We start from the raw sequence: 23955 nt of genomic DNA, 5'->3' as shown, positions 1-23955 counted from the left end.
GTCAGCGCCAGTTTTACATTTGAACTCGCACAACCTCGCAGCTTTATGAAAAAATATAAACGCTCACATAACAAAAATATATAATTTATTATCTACTTAGGTCACAGAATAAAAAATAACAGTAACATCACAGTTTCCCCTTCAAGAACGGTTTGAGATACTTCTCGAAGGTGTAGTTGACTGGTTCCTGGTTGAGCGGACTCTTCTGCGCTTCTTCCATCAGCCGCTCGTAGACTCTCCCGTCTGAAGCGCCAAGGGTGGAGCCGAGAATCTGATGAAAAAATGTGGTATTTTTATATCGAAACAACCGAGAGACCCGTTCTTATATTGTAAATAGAAAAGCGTATCTCATGTCTGTCTGTTCATAACGTTTTTACATTGATTATGGGCGTAGCCAGCTTTGGGCTCAGGGAGGGTCAGCTCACTCAGCAGTCAACCAACCCTCCCCCCGGTAATTTTTGTAACTTGAGCCGTTTGAGCTCTGCGCCTATGCAAATTATGAATCTGTTTCAAGACTAATAAAATGTAATACTCATATTCAGTTATTCTACGGTAATACGGCTCGCTTTCAAAAGACCGCTGCGATACGCGCGTAAATCGTGCGCGCTTTTTGTTTTGATCGCACTTTTTTTCATGTCGACTAATTTTTTTGTATCTTTCTTACGGATATTATGATTGTAGTTAGTTGAAAAAATTCTTATAGGTCAGAGCCAGGATGGGGCAAGCGCCCCAGCTTGCCCCATTGAGGCTACGCCCATGATTGAAACCACTGAACAAACAGTATGGAAAAACTTTGAATACCGGGCATAGACGCGAAAAAACTAGCTTGAAAATACATCTAATATTAATAAGTAGAATATTATAAAGGAATGTAGTATGTACTCACTCTATCATCGATATCGAAGGCGTCAACCAGCCCTACGGCGTTGGGTCGCAGCTGTTCCAACAGGTCTTCGTACCACGACCGCAAGTGTTGGACGTCCGCGCCGTTCATACACGTCACCTGTTAAGATTTAACTATAAACTATTAATCAGCTAAGGTATGTGACCTTTGGAGTGAAGAGATTGCAAATCAAATGTAGTAGGAAAGTTTTTAATTACAGTTACACTGGCAGCCTGAAACCATCTTAAATTGGAAAAGTAAAGTTACCCCAGTTATCAACATAACCTCAACATACCTGCAGCAGATCTCCCAAGTTCTCCAGCGTCCAGTACACAGCATACAGATCGGCCAGCTGTCGCATCACTGTCTTGAGCTCGGGGGACAGACTCGCTCGTCGCACCTCCTCGTCGAAAGACGTTATTATTAGTAAGCGGGCGTGTGCCTGGAAAAAATAAAATTAAAGATTAAAATAGATAAAAAAATATATGACAGTTTAAGGGTCACAGAAGATCTTGTAATGTATTATCTTAGACTGGGTTGCACCATTTTTTATTTATTTTTTTTATTTTTATTAAATAAGGGGGCAAACGAGCAAACGGGTCACCTGATGGTAAGCAACTACCGTCGCCCATGGACACTCGCAACATCAGAAGAGCTGCAGGTGCGTTGCCGGCCTTTTAAGAGGGTATACGCTCTTTTCTTGAAGGTTTGCAGGTCGTATCGGTCCGGAAATACTGCTGGTGACAGCCCATTCCAGAGTTTTACAGTGCGCGGCAGAAAGTTACGCGAAAAACGCACTGTGGAAGACTGCCACTCATCAAGGTGATGAGGATGGTATGTTTTTCGCGTGGGACGATAGCGAAAAGTTGCAGGTGGTATGATTCCGAACAATTCCTCAGAGCACTCCCCGTGATACAACCGATAGAGGATGCAGAGTGAAGCAACATCTCGGCGTAATTCCAGGGGGTCCAAGCTGTTTGAAACACTATGGCAGTCAACAATTCGAGCAGCCCTTCGTTGGATACGATCCAGAGGGAGCAGTTGGTATTTTGGCGCCCCTGCCCAGAGATGAGAACAATATTCCATATGAGGCCGAACCTGCGCCTTGTAGAGTTGTAGGCGTTGGTCCGGACTGAAGTACTGTCTCGCTCTGTTAAGAACGCCAAGCTTCTTTGAGGCTAATTTGGCCTTACCCTCAAGATGATATCGGAACTGGACTTCGCTCGATATGTTGACGCCAAGTATCTCAATGCTAGGGGAGATGGTTAAAGATGTGCCCTCGAAACGAGGATAAACGACCATTGGTGACTTTTTAGTGGTGAACGCGCAGACTTGTGTCTTGGCGGGGTTGAATTGGACTAAGTTACGTCTACCCCATTCAGAGACCTTCTCCAATGAATTCTCCACCTTAGACACAAGTTCGTTTCGACTCTCAGTGACATTTTGCCGAGAAATATTAGGGGAGCCGGTATATACAGCATCACCTGTACTATCATCCGCATAGCAATGAATGCCTTTGGTTTGTAACATGTCATTGATATGCAGTATGAATAGAGTAGGCGATAGCACACAGCCCTGAGGGACACCAGCATTAACAGACTGAGTTTCCGAGCATTCGCCGTCAACTACGACCTTTATGCTTCTGTCTGCTAAGAAACTAGTGACCCACTTACATAATTTCTCGGGTAGCCCGTATGATGGAAGCTTTGATAGCAGCGCTTTATGCCAAACCCGATCGAAGGCCTTCGCAATGTCCAAACTAACAGCCAATGCCTCTCCCTTCGACTCAATTGCCTGAGCCCAACGATGAGTCAGGTATGCCAAGAGATCACCAGCCGAGCGACCCTTACGGAACCCGTATTGTTTGTCGCTTAGCAATCCCTGGCCGTCCAAGTATCGAAGAAGCTGGCTATTGATAATGGATTCCATTATCTTCGAGAAGAGAGAGGTTATAGCGATTGGTCTGTAGTTGGAAGGATTTGAGCGATCACCTTTTTTGGGGATCGGGTGCACCAAGGCTGTCTTCCAGGAAGCCGGGACGATGCCAGTGGAATAGGAGAGCCGAAAAAGACGCGTCAAGACCGGAGCCAACTCTGGAGCACACTTTTTCAACACAATAGGCGGGATTCCGTCAGGCCCACTCGACTTTTGGATATCAAGGGAACAGAGGGCTTTTCGCACTGAGCGCTGATGAAACCGTATATCCGACATGATGCTCGTGCATCGCGGTATGGTCGGCGGTTTCTGCCCCCCGTCACCCAGGGTCGAGTTTGACGCAAAGAGCTTGCCCAGAAGATCGGCTTTGTCTTTTGCGTCCTGGGCCAACGATCCATTTCCTACGTGTAGGGATGGTAGGGTTGGCTTGCAGAAATTTCCTTCAATAGCTTTGGCCAGAGACCAGAATGCACGGGTTCCCGAGGGGAGGCGCTCAAGTCTCTTGCCAATTCTATTGACGTGCTGTTGCTTTGCCCGAGTAATCTCTTTCTTGAGGGACCTAGAGGCAAGGTTGTACTCCTTTTTATATGTGCTGGTATTTAAATCTCGAGCAGACACTGCGTTGGCCCAGGATTGGTAAGCCTCCTGCTTCCGGCGAGAAGCTTTTTTGGGGGATGAACCAAACCAGGGACGAAATCTGCCGCCAGTTGGCACTACAGAGGTCGGAATGAAAAGTTCCATCCCCTGCATCACCACATCGGCAACAGAGTTGGCAGTGTTGTCGAGATCATCCGGCGAGAAGCACACGTGCCCCCAAGGATAGGATGCAAAAAACGACCGCATCCCATCCCAGTCTGCTGACTTGTAGTGCCACACACGACGGTATTTAACAGCGCGCTGTCTTAACACCGTCGTAAGTGGCACAGAACTCCTAACAAGGCAATGATCCGATGAACCAAGTGGTGCGGTTACGGATATTTGGTAGCCGTCAGGATTTGAAGTCAGCAGGAGGTCCAACAAGGAAGGATTCTGACCATCCACATCTGGGATTCGCGTAGGCGTAGTAACCAGTTGTGTCAAGTCGTTCGCAAGGGCAAAGTTGCAGACAGATCTCCCCGCGTGATCAGTTTTACTGGAATTGAGCCAGTCGGCGTGGTGGGCATTAAAGTCGCCAAGTATTATGATCTCTGCGGATGGGATCTGCCGCTGCACAAAATCTGAAGCAGCTTGTAGGTGCTCCAAGAGTCGGTCCGTCTCGGGGTCACCACTATGGGACCTATATAGGCACGCATAGACGCGAGGGTGGTCGTCGCAATCTATGCGGAGCCATAAGTTTGATAGGTCCATGACCTCAAGATTGCTGAGGCGGCGAGAGCTGATATCATCTCTGATATACACACACACTCCAGCTTTGGGTAGAAAGGAGTGCTCGAGGTAATACCCTGGGTGGGAAAGGTATGATGTGTCACTCGGAGATGATATCTGCGTCTCGGTTAAAAAGAGCAAAGCCGGCCTTGCCGTCTCAAGGTGGTAATGGACGGCATTAAGGTTGGAGTGTAATCCCCTGATATTACAAAAGTCCATGTTTAATATCGAGGGGGGTGCCTTTGTGTGTTTGCTCTTGCCCCGAGCAGATTGGAGCGCAGTTTTGCCCTCCCCAGAATACGAGGGGCAGCCTGGACGTCCACGTTCAGTTCCAGGGGTTCCTGAGCATGGACGTCCAGAGAGGGATTCTCCAACGCAGTTGGTACCCTCCTGGGGTAACAAATTGTTTTTCAACTGCGGCATTTCTAGGGGGGGTAGGGGATTGGGCCTCCGGTAAACTCACTCACTCGGCGAAACACAGCGCAAGCGCTGTTTCACGCCGGTTTTCTGTGAGAACGTGGTATTTATCCGGTCGAGCCGGCCCATTCGTGCCGAAGCATGGCTCTCCCACGTATAAAACCAACTAACTTTGACTTTAACCTTAACTATAACCGGAAAAATTAACAGATGTCGTATGAGAATATGGGGTGTTTGGACGCCATATTTAACTTTAACTATAACCACGCCTCTGGTGCAACCCAACCTTAATGGTTTCTGGGTATCAGCTGCAAGTATACACATAAAATTTATAATATTGACGTAGATATAGTTGCAACAGCAGTATTTCAAAACTTTTTTTACTTGCGCAGCTGTAAACACCTAAAATAATTTTAAATGAGAACGTGATAAAAAAGCTTACGCAATCGAAATAAATATTGATGGGAATATAACCGTGGCGGGAACAATTAGTTGGCCTTAATGTGATTTTCGTAGTCATCAATCATCATTACATTACGTTACGAACGCACAGCTGCCAATAGTTACTGCTAAGCCCTCGTACCTCAGCGGCCGCCACGAGTCGTACGGAGGTGGTATTCCAGGCGTGCTCAAACGTCGCGCCAGACTCCACCTTCCTCTGCATACACTCTACACACTGCTTTACTTTGCTGGAAATAAAAAAGAAACATAATTTATGACAAAAACAAATTCTTATTTAGTTATTTAAAAAAAGAACGGTAATTTTCGCATTCAACACTACACTTAAGTATTATTAGTACAAAAAAAAACAATAGTCAATTAATGAAATAACATGGCTTTATTTTTCTAAAATTATTTAAGCAAGCAACAATTAGTTGTCAGCTAGCACAATAATACCTATAAGTAGTGTAGCTCTTCATATTAAAATCCATACTATCCTTCCATATTTTTTTTTTTTATGAAATAAGCAAACGAGCAAACGGGTCACCTGATGGAAAGCAACTTCCGTCGCCCATGGACACTCGCAGCATCAGAAGAGCTGCAGGTGCGTTGCCGGCCTTTTAAGAGGGAATAGGGTAATAGGGGAGGGTAGGGATGGGAAGGGAATTGGGGAGGGTAGGGAAGGGAATAGGGTAGGGTATTGGGCCTCCGGTAAACTCACTCACTCGGCGAAACACAGCGCTAGCGCTGTTTCACGCCGGTTTTCTGTGAGAACGTGGTATTTCTCCGGTCGAGCCGACCCATTCGTGCCGAAGCATGGCTCTCCCACGTATTCATCTAAACTAATACTATAAAGAGGTAAACTTTGTTTGTTTGTTTGTTTGTTTGTTTAATTGTAATGAATAGGCTCAAAAACTACTGGACCGATTTTAAAAATTCTTTCACCATTCGAAAGCTACATTATGTACGAGTAACATAGGCTACTTTTTATTTTGGAGAATATAGGGTTCCGTAAGATATTTCAGTTTTTCGGAAACAACCAGAAAATTTACTTATTTTGCGTACGCTGCCTAAACTATAAAAGATAGAACTATACAATGTTCTAAGTAAATGTAGATCTTATAAATATCTACAAAAATGACCGCGACACAATATATATATCTATGTCAAGTGACAAGTATGTCAATCAAGTATGACAAAAACCATTTTTTTATTTAATCTTGATTTTTTTTTTGGACTACATTTAAACGCATTTATTTTACTCATGCTAATAATCCTTATCAAAATAAATAATTTCATCACTAAGTACAGTTTATGTAGATTAAATTTGCTTTAGAAGTTATGGCGAAATTAAAATATTGCGATTTACGCCCGTTTCGAAGTGGGCGCTACCAATGCCACAGAATAGATAATAGTACAAGTACCAATGCAGGGGTGCGCATTGTACACATTGAAAAGGTCTACAGAAAACTCCGCGATGGTATTTTTTTTTTATGAAATAAGGGGGCAAACGAGCAAACGGGTCACCTGATGGAAAGCAACTTCCGTCGCCCATGTACACTCGCAGCATCAGAAGAGCTGCAGGTGCGTTACCGGCCTTTTAAGAGGGAATAGGGTAAGAGGGGAGGGCAGGGATGGGAAGGGAAGGGAAGGGAATAGGGGAGGGTAGGGAAGGGAATAGGGTAGGGGATTGGGCCTCCGGTAAACTCACTCGGCGAAACACAGCGTAAGCGCTGTTTTACGCCGGTTTTCTGTGAGAATGTGGTATTTCTCCGGTGGAGCCGGCCCATTCGTGCCGAAGCATGGCTCTCCCACGTATAAGTATATATCTGGATATATCCCACAATAACATATTTTTTTGTCATTTACTTTTTATTTAATTAATTTTCGAAGCGATTTTAACCAATACGGCAATAATGCTTATTCAATTAAATACTTTAAAATATACATTATTGATTATGGCCCTATACAGCATAATTATTACGATTTTAATTTTAAATGAATATTTTCGAAGATATTACAGATTTAAAAATTGCGGGACGTAAGTAGCTTTTGCGGCAGTACCGACCAATGCGAGCCACGGGTAGTAATGAATATAAATTATTTAAAATCAAACTACTGAATCGATTTTAAGTATTTTTTCAGTGACTTAGGCCATAATTTATTTTATACCCGTGCGAAGCCGAGGCGGGTCGCTAGTACTAATATAAATGCGAAAGTGTGTCTGTCTGTCTGTTACCTCTTCACGCCCAAACCGCTGAAACGATTTTGCTGAAATTTGGCATGGAGATACTTTGAGTCCCGGGAAAGGACATAGGATACTTTTTGTCCCGGAAAAATGTACGGTTCCGCCGCGTAGACCGAATTTTGGCGCAACGGATGTTACGCACAAGTATGCTATCTCAAAAAACGCAAATTTGAGAAAAACGGCTCAAAAGTTTTAAATAAACATATGCTTGTATTGTATTAATAAAATTGTGCTATAAACTTAAAACTGTTTGATTGACTTTGTTGAATGTTTCTAGAACATATTGTCATATATATTTTTTAAATATCTGTAATACTTAATATTTAAAAAGAGTTAAACGAGTTATGAATAACCATCATTTCATACAAACGTGGTTACGCGTCGTGTGATAATGTAAGTTAGAAGAGTTGCGTGCAATCAGAAGCACGCGATGGGTGGAAAACTTATCTATGTTATCTAATAGTTGTATTAGATGTGTTTGACGAGTGGTGCCGAAAGGTGGTAAAAACCTCTGCAGTTCGACGCGGCGTTATGTCGCCAGATGTGAGCGTCTTTGTCAAATTTGTATGGATTTGACAATTTCAAAGACGTCTCACGTAATTGAGATCTGTCAAATCAGTACAAATTTAGAAATGCATCTATGCGTCGCGTTGCGGTCTGAATTGACCCTTACAGATGCGTCACAGACGCTCAGTTCGAAAGTTAGGCTTTCGATCTGAGACTATAAAGCGTCAGTGACACCGCAACCGATTCAATGCGGCCCACGTTTTTGAAGACTTTAAGTCGTGGCGGCATACAATTTTCTCGTGACACGTGAGCCGTGTCATACGCCATAGAAGTAGATGACACGGCTACCGTGTCACCCGCCACGTTCAAAAAGGTGTATTGTTTTTCTTGGTTTTTACGTGTTTATTAGCTTAATTTATTTAATTGAACCTAAACCATTGATGATAACGGAAGGCTACGTTGTTTTAAGTTGATTTCGAGTAGTTTTACTAAGTTTTAACCTGAAAACGGAAGGTAAGCGATTTTTTTATTCAGGTGTTGCAAACCTTTTGTAGGTTTGAAAGTTAGAAAAATGAGTATATTAAATAAATCTGGGTTTCCGATGTAGATTATACGTTCGTAGATAAATTTAAAGAAGTATGTTGTTAAGTTTTTTTAACCGACTTCCAAAAAGGAAGTGGATATTTTTTATGTATGTTCAACGATTACTCCGCTGTTTGAGAACCGATTTTCAAAAAATTTCTTTGGTTGTATGGGGTATTTGTTCCGATTAATCCGGTTCCGATTTGGTACCATGTTCACAAAAGTGGTGGTCTGATGTTGGGACCATGAGAATATAAAAAAAAATATATGAACTAGCCAATTCCATACATAAAAACTAAGTTTTCTCGATATAATATTATATCGATTTTCGATAAATTGGGTTGAACGAAAGCTGAAAAGCACGATAATTGGGTTCCAGTTATAAAGCTTATAGGATCACTTTTAACCGCAGGGAAACGTTTTATTCCTATGGATAAGGAAGTTTGCGAAAACAGCTAGTTAGAAATATTTTCGAAAGAAACAACTTCGATTAAAACAAAAATCTTTAGTGGATTAGTAATACTTTGATGTCAACGCAAGTATTTTTCTACATTATTGTTTAAAAAAATTCCGAGAACTTGAAAGTCTAAAATAATATAGAATAATATGGGCTCCCAATATTACTTCTTTATATTCTTAAAAGTTTACTACTAAAAAGCCCGGCCGCACATTATCCGAATTTCTGATCAAAAAAATACATTTTGACACGTCAGAATTCTGATAGCATGCGAGTTCCACAACAAAATGTATGAACAGAGTTCGTTCCGGCGGGGGTCCGGCGGGCGTACGACCGGGCTAAAAAAGAAGACAGCCCCCACTTTTTTCAATTCGCAGAATATTCAGAGGCGAAGCCTATAGGCTTGTTCTACGTGGAAAATTAAAATGATTTTGTTCGAGTAGAACCTTCTAGAGTGTAATTTGAGGGAGATACAAGCGTTTTTTAAATGACACGGCTCACGTGTCATACGCCACACGTTAAAAATATGTATGACACGGCTCCCGTGTCATCCGCACTGAATCGGTTAAGTGTCGCCGCGACAGAGCGACAGATAGATAGATGATCTATGCTGAATAATTATGAAATTCTAGAGAACATCATTCGAGCCAATTAGATACTGACACAAAATTCTTGGTCATTTGTACCAGTATGGCGGTTTTACAGGGGTATAATTACGTAAAGGCAAATTTTTTTGTACCAGGCTAATTTTTGCATAGCTAATCATCGTCGAGTAGCCATTCACGAAAATCACCTTGCCATACTTTTCCGACAGCGCCCAATGGCCGGCATACCACTGCAAAGGTGTCTTCACGTCGGTGCGGCACGGCCGGCCGCGCTCACTATTTCAGCGAGTGGCCACGCGTAACTATTTCAACTTTAAGATAACAGACTTAATTTGAGTTACAGAATTTATTGATACATTCTGCCCATTTGTATTAACTTAAATTGAATGAGTAATGCCTAACTGAAACAAAAAAAAATAAAGTTAAACGAATTTGTCATAAGAGATTCTGACTTACTGATAAATAATTTTTTGAAATGGTCTATAGTGTCATATAGACTGTACTGATTAACGGCCGTTTCCAATATTTGATCTATCTCTAGTTTTGCCCTACTAGAGATAGGAATAGCTCACATTAGACATAAACTATTTTATGTCAATTGTGAGCTATTCCTATCTCTAGTAGGGCAAAACCAGAGATAGATCAAATATTGGGAACGGTCGTAAGACTATTTTGCAGTGGTTAGGCGTAACTCGTCTACTTTAAAATAGCATACTTGTGCGTAACAGGGCAGAGTTGCGGGCGTCCTCTAGTGTTAAATATACTTATGTAATATATTTATAGAGGAATGTGTTACTTTCAATGCATCGAAAAATTCCTGGACCGATTGATGAAATTTGGAATATACAGGGTGTAACAAAACTAAGTGATAATTCATATTACTTTAAGGGTGCGTATGGGTCTAATATGTGTGCAGAGTAGAACACAAGGAGTAATTATAGGCTCCTTTTTAATATGGAAAATGATTGTTCGCCTGGAATTTCAGTGTGATTATGGAGTCGTAGGAAACATCTATATTCTAATAAGTATAATATACAATACATATTATTGTTATAAGCAATTCTAATTAGCAGGGGCAAAAAACCAAGCATTTATTTTTAGCGTTAGATTTTTTGCACTATTATATAGAAGAACAGCTATTTATATAATGATAACATTTAAAATAATATAGTGACCTTCGGAAACCGGTGTTTACCGGATAAACTGCCACTAAATTGTCTAAACGTTAAGACGACGCGCGCAGCTCCATTGCGCTGAAATTCGATCGTCGCTCGTGAACCGTATATTTTTCCGCAACAAAAACTATACAAGTCCTTTCCCGTCTCTCAAAGTATCTTTATAACAAATTTCATCTAAATCAAGTCAACCATTGCGTGTGAAAGGCCACTTTATTATAAGGATAGACGTCAGACACACTACTATTAAGTAACTAGAGATCGCCCAATGCACAATGGTCGAAATTCGACCTCAAATAAAAAAATCTATATATATACTTATAGGTATATAAAACTGAAAGGTGACTGACTGACATGGTGATCTATCAATGCACAGCCCAAACCACTGGACCGATCTGGCTGAAATTTGACATGTAGGTAGATGATATGATGTAGGCATCTGCTAAGAAAGGATTTTGATCAATTCCACCTCCAAGGGCTTAAAATAGGGGATGGGAGTTTGTATATAATAATACTTCTTTAACGCGGGCAAGCCGCGGGCAAAAGCTCGTAATTTATAAGTTTAAAATAAAACGTAGTGATTATATACTCTTTGGTTTTAAATTTCAACGCTTTTCTTTTGATATTCGTATATAGATAAAGACAACGCAGACCTTCAGAGCGTATAACTAGTCAAAGTTTGCAGTCTGCTCTTGTTATATGACTTTACTAAATAACCCGGCAAAAACAAAAACAGACCTTGTTAAATTTTATGAGCTTTGCGATGTAAATATTTTTAGGAATGTGGATAAAATAACTAATAATAACTTACGTCATAGCAACGACTTGGAATCCTTTAATAATGTACTCGATTGTGTTTTCCCATTTCTTGTCCAGGGTGTGATTCCTAGCATCCTTCAGATATTGTATGGCGGGCGTCAATTCTGCGTTGTCTACTTGCTGATATGCTTTCGCTAAAAACCTGGAAAAATCGTTTACATTTAGTAATTTCTTCCATTAAAATAATAGAGTCACAATTTCATGACAATGAAAGTGTGACTCCATTATTATTGTAGGTATATATTTTACAACCGATATTTTATTTATTTAAATTGATACACCAACAACTTATTGCTGCAAAAATACATCATTTCTTTACAGGTATACTTATTCTAAAACAAAAGTTAATTACAGGTGTACACAGCATTTACAATTAATATAGTTCTCCGTGCATTTATCAGAATACCTATTATATGTAATAGCAAAACATTATTTTAATTGATTAATATTAAATACAAAATTACATTAATAGCATTTACAATTAATTAAATTATAGTTTTTTTTTATTAAATAAAGGGGTAAACGAGCAAACGGGTCACCTGATGGTAAGCAACTACCGTCGCCCATGGACACTCGCAACATCAGAAGAGCTGCAGGTGCGTTGCCGGCCTTTTTGTTAAAAGTATTATTTTTACACGTCAACATAACAAAATTAAGGAAATGTCAATAGAATTTAGTTATTACTTAAAATCATTAAATAATAATATATATTAAAATGTCCTTAAATTTAATTATAATGAAAAGATTATCACGCGCATTTAGGGGAAATGTCAAGAATTAAGAATTAAAATACAATGTGAACTAAAACTAACTTAAACCTAAACAATACACGATAAATTAAATTAATATTAATATCTGTCAATTACTCATTAATCATTATATTATCATCCTTAATTAACAAATATAATTTTTTCTTGAACTTATCTAGATTATCATGAAAAATATCTATATCGTACGAAGCAAGTTTATTGTAGGAGTCTGTTAGTCGGTTTAGAGGAGAGTATTTTCCTAGGTTTGTTTTAGCAGGACTGGTTGAAAAAGTTTTTACGGGATTTCTGGGAAGGCATGTAGGTACGTATAGGTTGATAATTTCAAATAGACTCGTTGAGTCAAAGTTATTGTTAACTATTTTGTGCAAGGTGCATAGGTCAGACACCAACCTGCGACACTCAAGGGGGTAGATAAATAAATAAATAAATAAAAAAACTCTTTAATCAAACAAACAAAACAGATCAATTTACACACGTTACAAAAACAGAAATAGTTTGAATTGGCGGCCTTACTGCTGGAAGCAGTCTCTACCAGGCAACCATAAAATATAACTAAAAATATTTAAAATAAAAATAAGATAAGATACTATTAGTATATAAATAAATAAATATAATACACAAATAAATATAATAGATACTTTATACCGAATAAAATAAATACATATAAGTAATATAATAATATGAATCGAAGAAGAGGATAAATAGTAAGGGTTTAAGAGTTTGCAGCTAAATCTAAGTAATATTGTTTGAGTCTTTTTTTAAAATTATCAATAGATTTGGACTTATGTATGCTTTCGGGTAAAGAATTCCACAGACGAATAGCAGAGACGGTGAAGGAAGAGTCATAGAAGTTAGTGTTGTGGGAAGGGAAGGCAAGAGTTAATTTATTGGCTGAGCGAAGTGTAGGATGCTTGTGTCCAAGAAAGGTAAAGTTTTGTTTGAGGTAAGCAGGAGTTTTGGGATTAAATAGAATATTAAAAAGAAGATGAAGAATATGTGTATTCCGACGCAACTTAACAGGTAGCCACTTTAGCTCTGTCCGGTAGTTAGATATGTGATCGTATTTTCTCAGACCAAAGATGAATCGGATGCAAAGATTTTGCAGGCGTTCAAGGGAAGAAAGAAGTTGATCATTTAGATCACTGTAGCAGACATCTGCGTAATCTAGGATGGGAAAGAGTAGAGCGTGAACTAATGAGATTTTGGTTGATACAGGAAGGAAGTAACTGAGGCGTCTGAGAGAAGCAGTGGCAGCGAGGAGCTTCTTGCGGAGTTCTTGAGTTTGGGTGTTCCATGAAAGAGTGCGGTCAAAGTATATACCGAGGTTGCGAACGGAGGAGCTATAGGGGATGATAGCCCCGTCAAGAATTATTTATTAGATATTAAAATGCGTAAGACGATTTTCGTAGCTTGCTCTGTAAGAGCACGTCTTATCTTTAAAATATGATAGATAACGTGTAAATGAACGTTGGACCCTCTCGATTCTTTGAATGTGTGTTTTGTAGTGGGGGTTTCAGACTACAAGCATATTCTAAAGTACTACGGGTTAGGGCATTAAATAAGGTAATAATGCTGATTGCCTTTCTGAAGTCTCTAGTGTTACGTTTAATAAAACCGAGTAACATCCACGCTTTACTTATTATTTGGTCAAGATGCTCAATGAAAGATAATTTACTATCTAGCATGACTCCAAGATCCCTTATGACTTTAACCTCTTGTAGTTGCTGTCCTTGAATAAAGTAGCAGGTGTTTATGTAAACCAAATGTATTTTGTAAACCAAACCGGATAGTTGTTGTTTTTAGGTCGAGTCTTTGGTATACAAGTATCGATTATGTTATTGATTGTATAAAATGTATTCACCATTTCGTTGACGTGTGTGCAATTCTCTAGTTCACGACGCCAGTCTATTAAACGCAGCTTGTGATTGACTTCGTTATAGTCACCCTTTCTGAAGTTGTGTGGCGAATAATTTCTTATTCAATAACTGATATTCAGGTTCAACAGGGAGTTCGATATCTAATGAAGGATGGTGAGGATCTAGCTTACTAAGTAACTCAGTAAAATTACTTACCTTGATGTGAGGGAAATTAGTTAGGACAAGATCTAGTATGCGACCATTCTGGTTAGGTATGCAATTAAACTGTGTAAGATTGTTTAGAGACATGAAGTCAACCAGTGAAAAGCCAAGGGTATTGTTATAGTTAATCGGAGATAAATGGTTAGTGTCATTACCGTCTGGTATCCATTTAATAAAGCCTAAGTTAAAGTCGCCCAGCACCATGACGTGTCCATTGTACGATTGTACAGTTAATGTTATCTAATAAAGTGTTCAGAGCATTAGGAGATATAGGAGGAGGTAGGTAGAGTATACAGATCAATAAATACTTTTTTCCTATCTTAACATTAATCCATAAGTCTTCGAAACCACATTCGTAGTGTTCAACACGATAAGATTCAAGATCTTTGGAAACGGCGAGCAAGACACCTTCCCCAGCCTTCGATGATGAGTCCGTCGAGTGGCGATCTCTTCTATATAAGTATATTATATTTGTTAGAAAAAAGTTCACTGTCGAGAATTGTCTGGTCAAGCCAGGTTTCAGTTGCAGCTATTAGTTCGTAATTGCATTGTAGAGTCGCTAGTCTAATATCGCTGAGTTTTGACTTCATTCCTCGGAAATTTTGGTACTTTTGCTATTTTTGAGGCAATTTTAACACGGAGCTTAAGAGGATTCCACACCGCCATTTTTTCCATACAAACGTTGTCCCCTGTTTCCTCCCTGGATAATGCTAGTAGAGTTATAATTTTTTTCCTGAATATCTACGGCCACTAATACAATGTCCCTATGTTTTCTTTTTTTTCATAATTTAATTATTATGTCCTATCACCGTTATTCAAGGCCTTTAAACAAAATTGAGATGGTAGTCTTCCGTTTCCTGCCGTAATATTGATCGTTGTAGTTCCTTTCCGGTCTTTTTGGCGCCAAGATGGCGCTACGATGGCGGTAAGATGGCGGTTTCCGGTGTTCACCAGGGCAGGCGCGCGCGCTTTCTTCCTCATTGGCGTCTTGAGTTTTGTGCCGTAAAGACGTATAACGCTGTTAGCGTTCGTTAAAGTTATTAAAATTATAAGAAATTTTGTTTCTTTGCTAATAACTATAATATTCTTTTTCTTAAATAGTTAATAATTTATTCTAGATCGTTTGTGGTTTCAAATTTTTTTTAATTTAAGTTTTAACATTACATTGGTTGAAATATAATGTTGATAAAAGTGTTTGCGAGTGTGTTTCTTCTACATCGTCATCGTCAGATGAAGAACCAGTCGTACAACTGAAGCGAAAATGGGATGACGAGGTATGGCAAAACCTTGTCAAGCAGGTCAGTCAGATCCAAAATTTCTTAGCTTGTGTCTATCCACCTTTGGATACGATTGCGAAGGAAAATTGTGCTAGTAACATTTTAGATAACACCTACGAAAATATTGATCATGACGCTGTTTCTAATACGTCGAACTATTTTTAATTTTGATTTGACGACCAACCTCAAAGAACCGTCTATTCAGAATGCCTCTGCGGAGCATTTACAGACACTCAATTATTTACTTGCAACGTAGCTTGCAACACTTTATCTAACTCTGACAATTGGTCAAATATCCGTTAATCGGATATTCAAAAAATATATAACGCCCGGCCTTAAATTCGACAAAACCATATATGGTTTTGTCGAATAATAATTGGAGGTTAACGATTAACGAAGAATTGAAAGGCCCTGGGCAATTTGAGAAAGCAAATAATTTTAATTTGAATACGAGTGATAAGTCTTTTGGTGCTATTACGAGTTCATTAATAATGCAAAATGATGCGTTAAAAAAGGGTGTTTCTGATTTATGACAATGGATTTAAGATAGTAAAATATCGTTATTATCCAAAATTAAAGATCTTTGAACAAAACAACAAATCTTTGAACAAAAATTAAAGATATTTGATCTTTGGACTGTTTACAATTAGTTTCCGTTAGGCATGCTGATATTATTGAACGTCAGGAATTTTTCATAAATCATAAAAAATAAGTAAAGGAATAGTTTTTAAAAATTCCTCCAACATATGAATATATTTTATTTAATAAAGAGCAGCCGGGCTAAAATGGTCATTTCATTTGTGAAACTGACGAATATGAAATACGAATTACTAGACATAAATTGCAAGCAGAGTGACCATAAGATTCATAATATGACTCTCCAAAGCGACCATTTTAGCCCAGCTGTTGTCCGATTTTATTAAAAATAATGGAGGTGTACTTAAATAAAATTTTCATTTGTTTGATACTAATATAAAGAATAAAAAGCCAGCCTTCTCTGCGCAAGAGAGGCGGCCTGCTTCGGGTGCTCTGGCTGCGCAACCAGGCCCCAATTATTACAAACAAACCGGTCGCTTCCAAGCACCGTTTGGCTATACGTAATAATCAAAGTTATGCATATTCTGAAGCACAGGCGGTGCGATCTTTCCACCCCTATGTTTTTAATTATAATTTTGGCTCCCATGCCAATGTAATGAGGGGTTTTTGGTCCTCGTATAAGCCAACAACGTCTCTTCCTCCAAGACAACAGGCCCTGGGTACGAAATACGAATAAGTCTTTTAATCAATCCAATGCCCCGAGAGGAAGAGGTGACAGAAAATTTTGACTTTCAACAGGAGTTTCGAGAGGGGAGGCTATTAACCATGTTTGGGAAAATGTGGGGTGTTCCTTCTTCCCTTTTAAAAAAATAATAACCAGTTATAAAATTCAATTTTTACGAAAACCGTCCTCGACTCTTATAGTCACGTTAATTCACGGACTTCGTCCCCAGGAATGGATCAGGTTATTCAAATGTTGCTTAAGGAATAAGCACAGAATTTTAGAATATGCCCGCGAAACTTAGTTTGTTATCAAAAATGTTTTAACCCCAAAAAGCGAAGTAACTATGCGCCCTATTTTCTATTTCAAAAAAAAAAAAATAATAATAATAATAATAAATAAATAAAAAATAATAATAATAATAAAAAAAAAAAAAAAAAAAAATTGAACGAGTTTCTAAAGATAAGTAAATTTCAACTGATAGCTACGCATCGAATACCAGAATTTCTGCAGCCCAACGATTGGCTAATGGTTAGTAAAGATAGACCTAACGCAGGCGTATTATTATCACACACCGGTGTCTCTACACCATCGTTGTTTGAGGTTAATGTACAGAGGTCAACTCTTACAAATGACCTGTTTGCCATTTGGGCTGGCCACTGCCCCCAAAGTTTTCGCGTCCCTGACAAATTGGACAGCAGAATTACTACTAGAACAAGGTATGCGTATAGTCGCTTTCTTACACAATTTCGTAATTGCATGCCAGGATAAAACGAAAATATTAGAACAGACTTGTATCACACGAGCTTGATACGATGCTCAAGCTAGGTAAGGTTGTAATTAATAAGATTAAATCCCATACTTCAGCCACAAAAGGCTTTAGAATATTTAGGTATTTTTGGGACACATGGAACAATCGAAAATCCATTCCAGATTCAAAAGTTCAGAAGTTAAGTTCTAGAAAAGCAACTCTCAGAGAAATATAGAGCATTGTCGGTCGCTTAAATTATCGAAGTTTTTTTTGCAACCCATTGCAACAATGTACTTGGATGTAGCCCCTATGAAAAGCGGTCTCTACCTTTTCACGCTATTGAATTAGAATGGTGTTTTAGCTAATTGTAAAAAGTCTTCTCGACTTCACCTCCCCAAATCTAACTACGGACGCTTCCGACTCTGGTTGGGGACCGGATTTAAATGATGTATGTTTAACGTGAGATTGGCCTAATGATGAAGAAAATCTTCATTCAAATTATTAAATAAATAAATAAATAAAAAAGAAATGTTAACAATTTTTAAATGTTTACGCGAATACGGTCCTACGCTAAGTAAGTCGTCTCTGCTTCTGCAGTGCGATAACAAATCTGTAGTGGCATACTTAAGAAATAAAGGGGGGGAACAAATCAAATTCTCTAATGAATCTGACTTATAATTATTATTATTTTTTACATTTTAGATCCATTCGATATAATATTATACCGCGTCACATTCCAGGCCGGTACAACAATACAGCAGATCGATTGTCGAGAAAATCTTTTCTCCCCGAATGGCATCTAGCCCCTGCGGTGACCGACATCATCTTTTCGGAAGTGGGGCATGCCCGAGATCGACTTATTTGCATCAACCCGAGCTCACGTGTAGTGGCAAAGTATGTCACCTTAGACCAAAGGGATCAAAGGACGTAGACACAACGCGTTTTCATGGGAATAGACCTTCAGTCTGGCTTGGGTATTCCCACCTCCGAATTTGATGCCCAGAGTATTGATGCATCACAAATCGTGCGAAAGGCGTGTTCTCGTGACCGCAGGCTTTATGGAAAGTGGATCTAAAGTCTCGAGTCACCGCCGTTCACGGTTCGGGACGTGGAGTCGAATTTTCTGTACTTATCTATCAACGGCCTTTTCTCCTCCACGAGTACAAAACCTGACGATGGAGATTTGGATAAGATGGTTAAATTGGTGCAAAGTTTTGGGGGTCCAGCCTACTAACTCCTCGGGGTCCCAATTAGTGTACTTTTTAGCTGACTTACATTTAAAACCTAATCTAGCATAACAATCCTAGTTCACAAGTCAATTGTTTCTACACTTTGCAGTACAAAATATAATATATCATATCATAATATAATATAAGTCTTGCCTCTCATGTTTTGGAAAAGAAAAATTTGAACACCATATTTTCAACAAATAATGTTCAAAAATGTAATAAGCCGAGTACAGTTTGTGCCATTAATGTATCTACGAGTAGCGTAAATTGTGAAAATTTATTTGCAGTTTTCAGGCGGTATCCGATGAAAATGACATTTTCTAGAAATGATTCCTAGCTAGATCGATTTATCGCCCCCGAAACCCCCTCTATACTAAATTTCATGAAAATCGTTGAAGCCGATTCCGAGATTCCAATTATATTCGGATCGTAGAGTGCACGACTTGACTTTATTAATCGTGTGCCTGTCACAGGGCAGTGTTGTAGATGATAATGAAAGTGATACTGTGACTTTCTGACCAATGTACGGTTTTAAAACCGATTCAGAATCCCACAATCTATTAGGTTGGAAATTCTTTTCGAACAGTGAAAATCCAAATACTGATCCCGTATAAAATTAGTTGTTCTAGGTAGCGATAGACGGAAAGAAGCCGGCATCAAAAATTTATTTGTATCAGATCGGGGAGTACCAAAAACTGCTTCTAGAACAGCAATTTCTGGATGGGTTAAGTTGATTTTAAAAGAAGCCGGTATCGAGGCAACTCCGGGAAGCGTACGGTCTCCGTTGCTTTTTAAAAATACTATACAAAAGAAGCTTATAAGCCGATTTCTTTTACCAGTAATTCTTAACTAATCTTTTTGAACCCGTTACTAGTTTTGATAAAATTTAAAATATGTACTTTAATGTAATTTTGAACAAATTGTAATTATTAAAACCATGCACAACTTAAAATACTAAGTAAATCATTTAAAAATATAATATAACAAACTCCTGTCTCATAATCATTTTGATTCTTCACATTGGCGTCTTGTTCACCAGGCGACAACAAACAATATCTCAATTTTGTTTAAAGGCCTTGAATAACGGTGATAGGACATAATAGCAGAGTTTTACCTACCAATAAAACTCTTATTATGTCCGGAACCTTATTCAAGGCCTTACAGTAAGGTCTGCCTGGTGCTAAAAAATTGAGACTGCAATGAGGAAGAAAGCGCGCGCGCCTGCCCTGGTGAACACCGGAAACCGCCATCTTACCGCCATCGTAGCGCCATCTTGGCGCCAAAAAGACCGGAAAGGAACTACAACGATCAATATTACGGCAGGAAACGGAAGACTACCATCTCAATTTTGTTTAAAGGCCTTGAATAAGGTTCCGGACATAATAAGAGTTTTATTGGTAGGTAAAACTCTGCTATTAAATAAGATATGAACGTTCAAAAACCCAAAAAAATGGCCAGATTTTCCACTGTGTTCAAACGTCCAGAAAACAGATTTGGATAGATTATACAAAAAAAGCAAAACATAGGAACACAGCTCAAGCCTTTTTTTAATCTTTAATGAAAAAAGTACTTAAATCGGTTAAGTTTTGGAGAAGGAATCAGGGGACAACGAATCGTTGATTTTCTGGATTTTCTGCAGTTGTCTCTATCGCGTTCTGCGGTATAGGCTTGAGGTAAGGGAGACAGCTATAGATATTACACGTACTTTTTTTTCATTTCTCTAGCCGCTGTGGTATCCTCTTAATGTTACTTGTTGGCTGTAGCGCCATCTATCTTGGCAACTTTAGAATAACGTGAAAAGCTATTAACGTTAGTTCCCGAACCAGTGGTAGGCCTTATGTAGACGATCTAAAAGTGATAATTTTGAACCGAATTAAAAATAAAAGATTTTTCTTGTTTTGATACCAGCCCGGCAGTAAGGGTAGGCATTCACGAGTGATCCGCAGATGGCTCTCGCGCCATTCGCTCGATACTCGATGTCGCGCCGAGCCAAATTCATGGCATTCACGAACACGCCAGCGAGCCGTTCCATTTATTAATCATTTTGAGTGTAGGCGTTGACAGCACCGGACGTGTTCTATACGCATACTCAAATCAAAATGGCGTTTTTGGCTCACGAGTAACACCATTCACGAGCGGTTGGAATTCCATCGCGTCCATTTGGACCGACAGTGTTTTCACATTCATGGACGAATTTTGGATCGACAGCGTGCCAAATGGATGGATCGCTCGTCAATGCCGGCCTTAAGGTTGTCGACTTTTAGCTAAATCGCGTTTTCAGCTTCCAACGATGTTCAGCGCAACTGTTTTTGCTGTCTGCTTATTACACTAGAACATATCTTAAGGTTGTGGTCATTAGTACTAAGTACTAGGGTACTAGAACTTATCTACACGTCGCCCTCGTATAAGACGGCGCCGGCGACGTACGCCTCAGAGTACGGCAAACCTGAAGACAGCATACAGCCGTGCCCGCCGCAGCTATCTCAATGTGGCGTGCGCCATATTAGAGCTGTTCTAGAACCTACCTCGCCGTCTGCAGGAACAGCACAGTGTTCTCGCCCTCGTATATGGCGGCGCCGGCGACGTACGCCTCAGAGTACGGCAAGCCTGAAGACAGCATACAGCCGTGCCCGCCGCAGCTATCTCAATGTGGCGTGCGCCATGTTAGAGCTGTTCTAGAACCTACCTCGCCGTCTGCAGGAACAGCACAGTGTTCTCGCCCTCGTATATGGCGGCGCCGGCGACGTACGCCTCAGAGTACGGCAAGCCTGAAGACAGCATACAGCCGTGCCCGCCGCAGCTTAGCTTGCATGCTGTGATCAAACGCGTCGCGTCTGACGTTGCGACAGCTTTGAGACAGCACGCTTGGGCGTGGATCTAAAAATTTGTTGAGTTTAGTTTTATTTAATTAATTATTATTAATAAGTTACTTGTTCTTGTATACATTCGTAAATAACTATGATAATATTTATCCACAGCGGCTTCCAAAAGGATTTAAATTTATATAATATAGTCAAGTCATAATTAATGTAGGAAAATTTTTAATTCGTAACTATTTACATCAAAACTAAGAAGGGCTTCAGCCCGGGCTGAACATATAATAATCTTTAGAAAAGTGATGATATTTTGACTTAATTTAAATTAAATAGATAAGTTTCCGTAATTTTTAGTTATACACATGCCTACCTCAGGTAGTCGCTTATAATTCCCCTCATTGAGTTCCACATTGACGGTGTTGAAGTAAGCCCAAGCGGCCTGCACGGCGCTGCGCAGCGCGTGGGTCGCCGCTATCGCTATGAACAGCTTGTGTCTTTGGGTGTGGTAGTCTAGTATTTGGTTCTCTGGTTCACTGAAAAGAAAAGTTTAATTAAAATTAACTATACCGATTACTAACTCTAGTTTTTAACAGCATGGGCTACGGCTGTCTGAAAATAAACTTATTTTCATAATATTATGTAAACTCGAAATAAAACATGGCCCAGTCACAGAATATAATATATTAGTAGTACTAACAGAATTCCCACTAGCGAAACCCGTTTAAAGAAATAACGACTCATGCTTCGTCACTATAAAGTTCAAATTTCGACCGCGCAGTGCTAGGTGGCTACAATAATTATATTCACCTATTTGTGCGCTCTCTTTCTTTCGCATAACTCGTACCTTTTCTGACGAAATCAAGGTTTTCGCCTTTTAGAAAACAAAATATTTTATTTTAATTACTATTAGTACGAATAGCAAACCTTTTTATAGTAATATAAATTTTAGTATTCCAACCTATATTTTATAGTAGTTTTATATACTTATTCGATTATAGTGCAGGAAACTTTTACAATTTAAACATAGTAACTTGTGTTTATTTCTGTGTAGTTTGTGTGTTTCTTCGTATGAAGTTGGTTTATTTGCTATTTTTGTATAGTTTTTATTTACTTTTTGTATTTAAATACTTACTTAAATACATATTTCATTGGACTTTTTTAATTGTTTATTTTTATAAGATTTATAACGATTTTGTCACAGCGGTTAAGTCAGTATCATGAATTAAATTCTTCTATAATCAGTAAACAGTAGATACGCGACGAAAAATCTTGCGCGTGCGTCACCGCTAGCTTGTGAGTACTTGCAGTTAAATACCTACACGCACGAGTGAGACAGGCCTGGCCCAGTCTAATAACAAGTAGAAACTAAACGCAAAAAAACTCACACACACAGCAGATTTTAACTTACCTATAGCTAAGTTTTTATAGCAAAATTTTTCGGTATGTTGATTTTTGTTATAACAGCATATTGTCCTCAAATTACTCTATCTTGAACGTTATTTGCCGCCACATGGCCGACTCCGAGTATCTGACAGCCTGAAACTTGCTGTTTTTGGTCAGAGGTCATTGACCCTCTGACCCCGACGTGATACATAATACACTTATTATTAAATTTTAAGTAAAATGTTACTCCACTTATAAAATATAACAGATAGAAAAAAAAACAAAAAAACAAAAAAAAAAAAAAAAAAAAAAAAACAACAGTCTTAGCTGGTCTAAGGTTGACAAGCTTAAATCAAAGTTTTTAGGACTTTCACGAAGGAAGAGAATGCAAACTAACTGGGTAAAGTGCAAATATAAGCTATTTTTTTTTAATTTCACACTTTAACGGATGGCATCAGGTAATCTGCAGATTACCTGGGTAATGTGCACGTTAATGTATTCTGCATTCTAACGGTAACATATGTTTAACCGACGCGCTTAGAAAACTTCGATAGCGCGATGCAGGGTTGTTAGGCTATTGTGGGTACCGCCACAACCCCATATTATTTAACAGCTGATTTGAACGTCCATTCGTAGTAAAGGCTAACACTTTAAAATATTATATAACTTTTAATAGTAGAACATAATAGAACTTTGTCAACAAATTACCCCGTCTTATAGGTGGTCTGTCGCCTGACTGCCGAGTATCTGACGGCGACGGTGACCACGCGCGCCAGCATCTGCACGGTGTCGAACACTATGATCATGCGCACGTACATCATCGTGCCGTAGTTCAGCTTGCTGTTCTTGGATTTCACGTACGTACCGTCCTAGAAAAAAGAAAGCATATAATTCGTATATAGCACGTAAATTAACACAAAGGGTATCTGGTTCGTCCTCTACCAATTGTCACCACATTG

At 39.1% G+C, this 23955-nt stretch overlaps 1 protein-coding gene across 1 annotated transcript in view; it reads right to left on the bottom strand.

Annotated features, from left to right (window-relative positions):
- Window positions 1-126: 126 nt before the first annotated feature.
- LOC121730275 (probable peroxisomal acyl-coenzyme A oxidase 1) overlaps window positions 127-23955 on the bottom strand; it is a 36478-nt gene continuing 12649 nt past the window's right edge. Inside the window, exons 6-13 of the mRNA XM_042119252.1 lie at window positions 23705-23865; window positions 21984-22146; window positions 21484-21674; window positions 11427-11576; window positions 5184-5289; window positions 1179-1325; window positions 887-1003; window positions 127-271 (exon numbers count right to left, since the gene is read on the bottom strand). Of these exons, the coding sequence (XP_041975186.1) occupies window positions 128-271; window positions 887-1003; window positions 1179-1325; window positions 5184-5289; window positions 11427-11576; window positions 21484-21674; window positions 21984-22146; window positions 23705-23865 (1179 nt within the window). The 3' untranslated portion in view covers window position 127. The remainder of the gene's footprint in view (window positions 272-886; window positions 1004-1178; window positions 1326-5183; window positions 5290-11426; window positions 11577-21483; window positions 21675-21983; window positions 22147-23704; window positions 23866-23955) is intronic.

The sequence above is a fragment of the Aricia agestis genome, chromosome 9 (assembly GCF_905147365.1).
Source record: "Aricia agestis chromosome 9, ilAriAges1.1, whole genome shotgun sequence".
NCBI lineage: Eukaryota > Metazoa > Arthropoda > Insecta > Lepidoptera > Lycaenidae > Aricia > Aricia agestis.
Note: the sequence above shows the minus strand (reverse complement) of the source record. Positions and strands in the feature narration are given on the sequence as shown.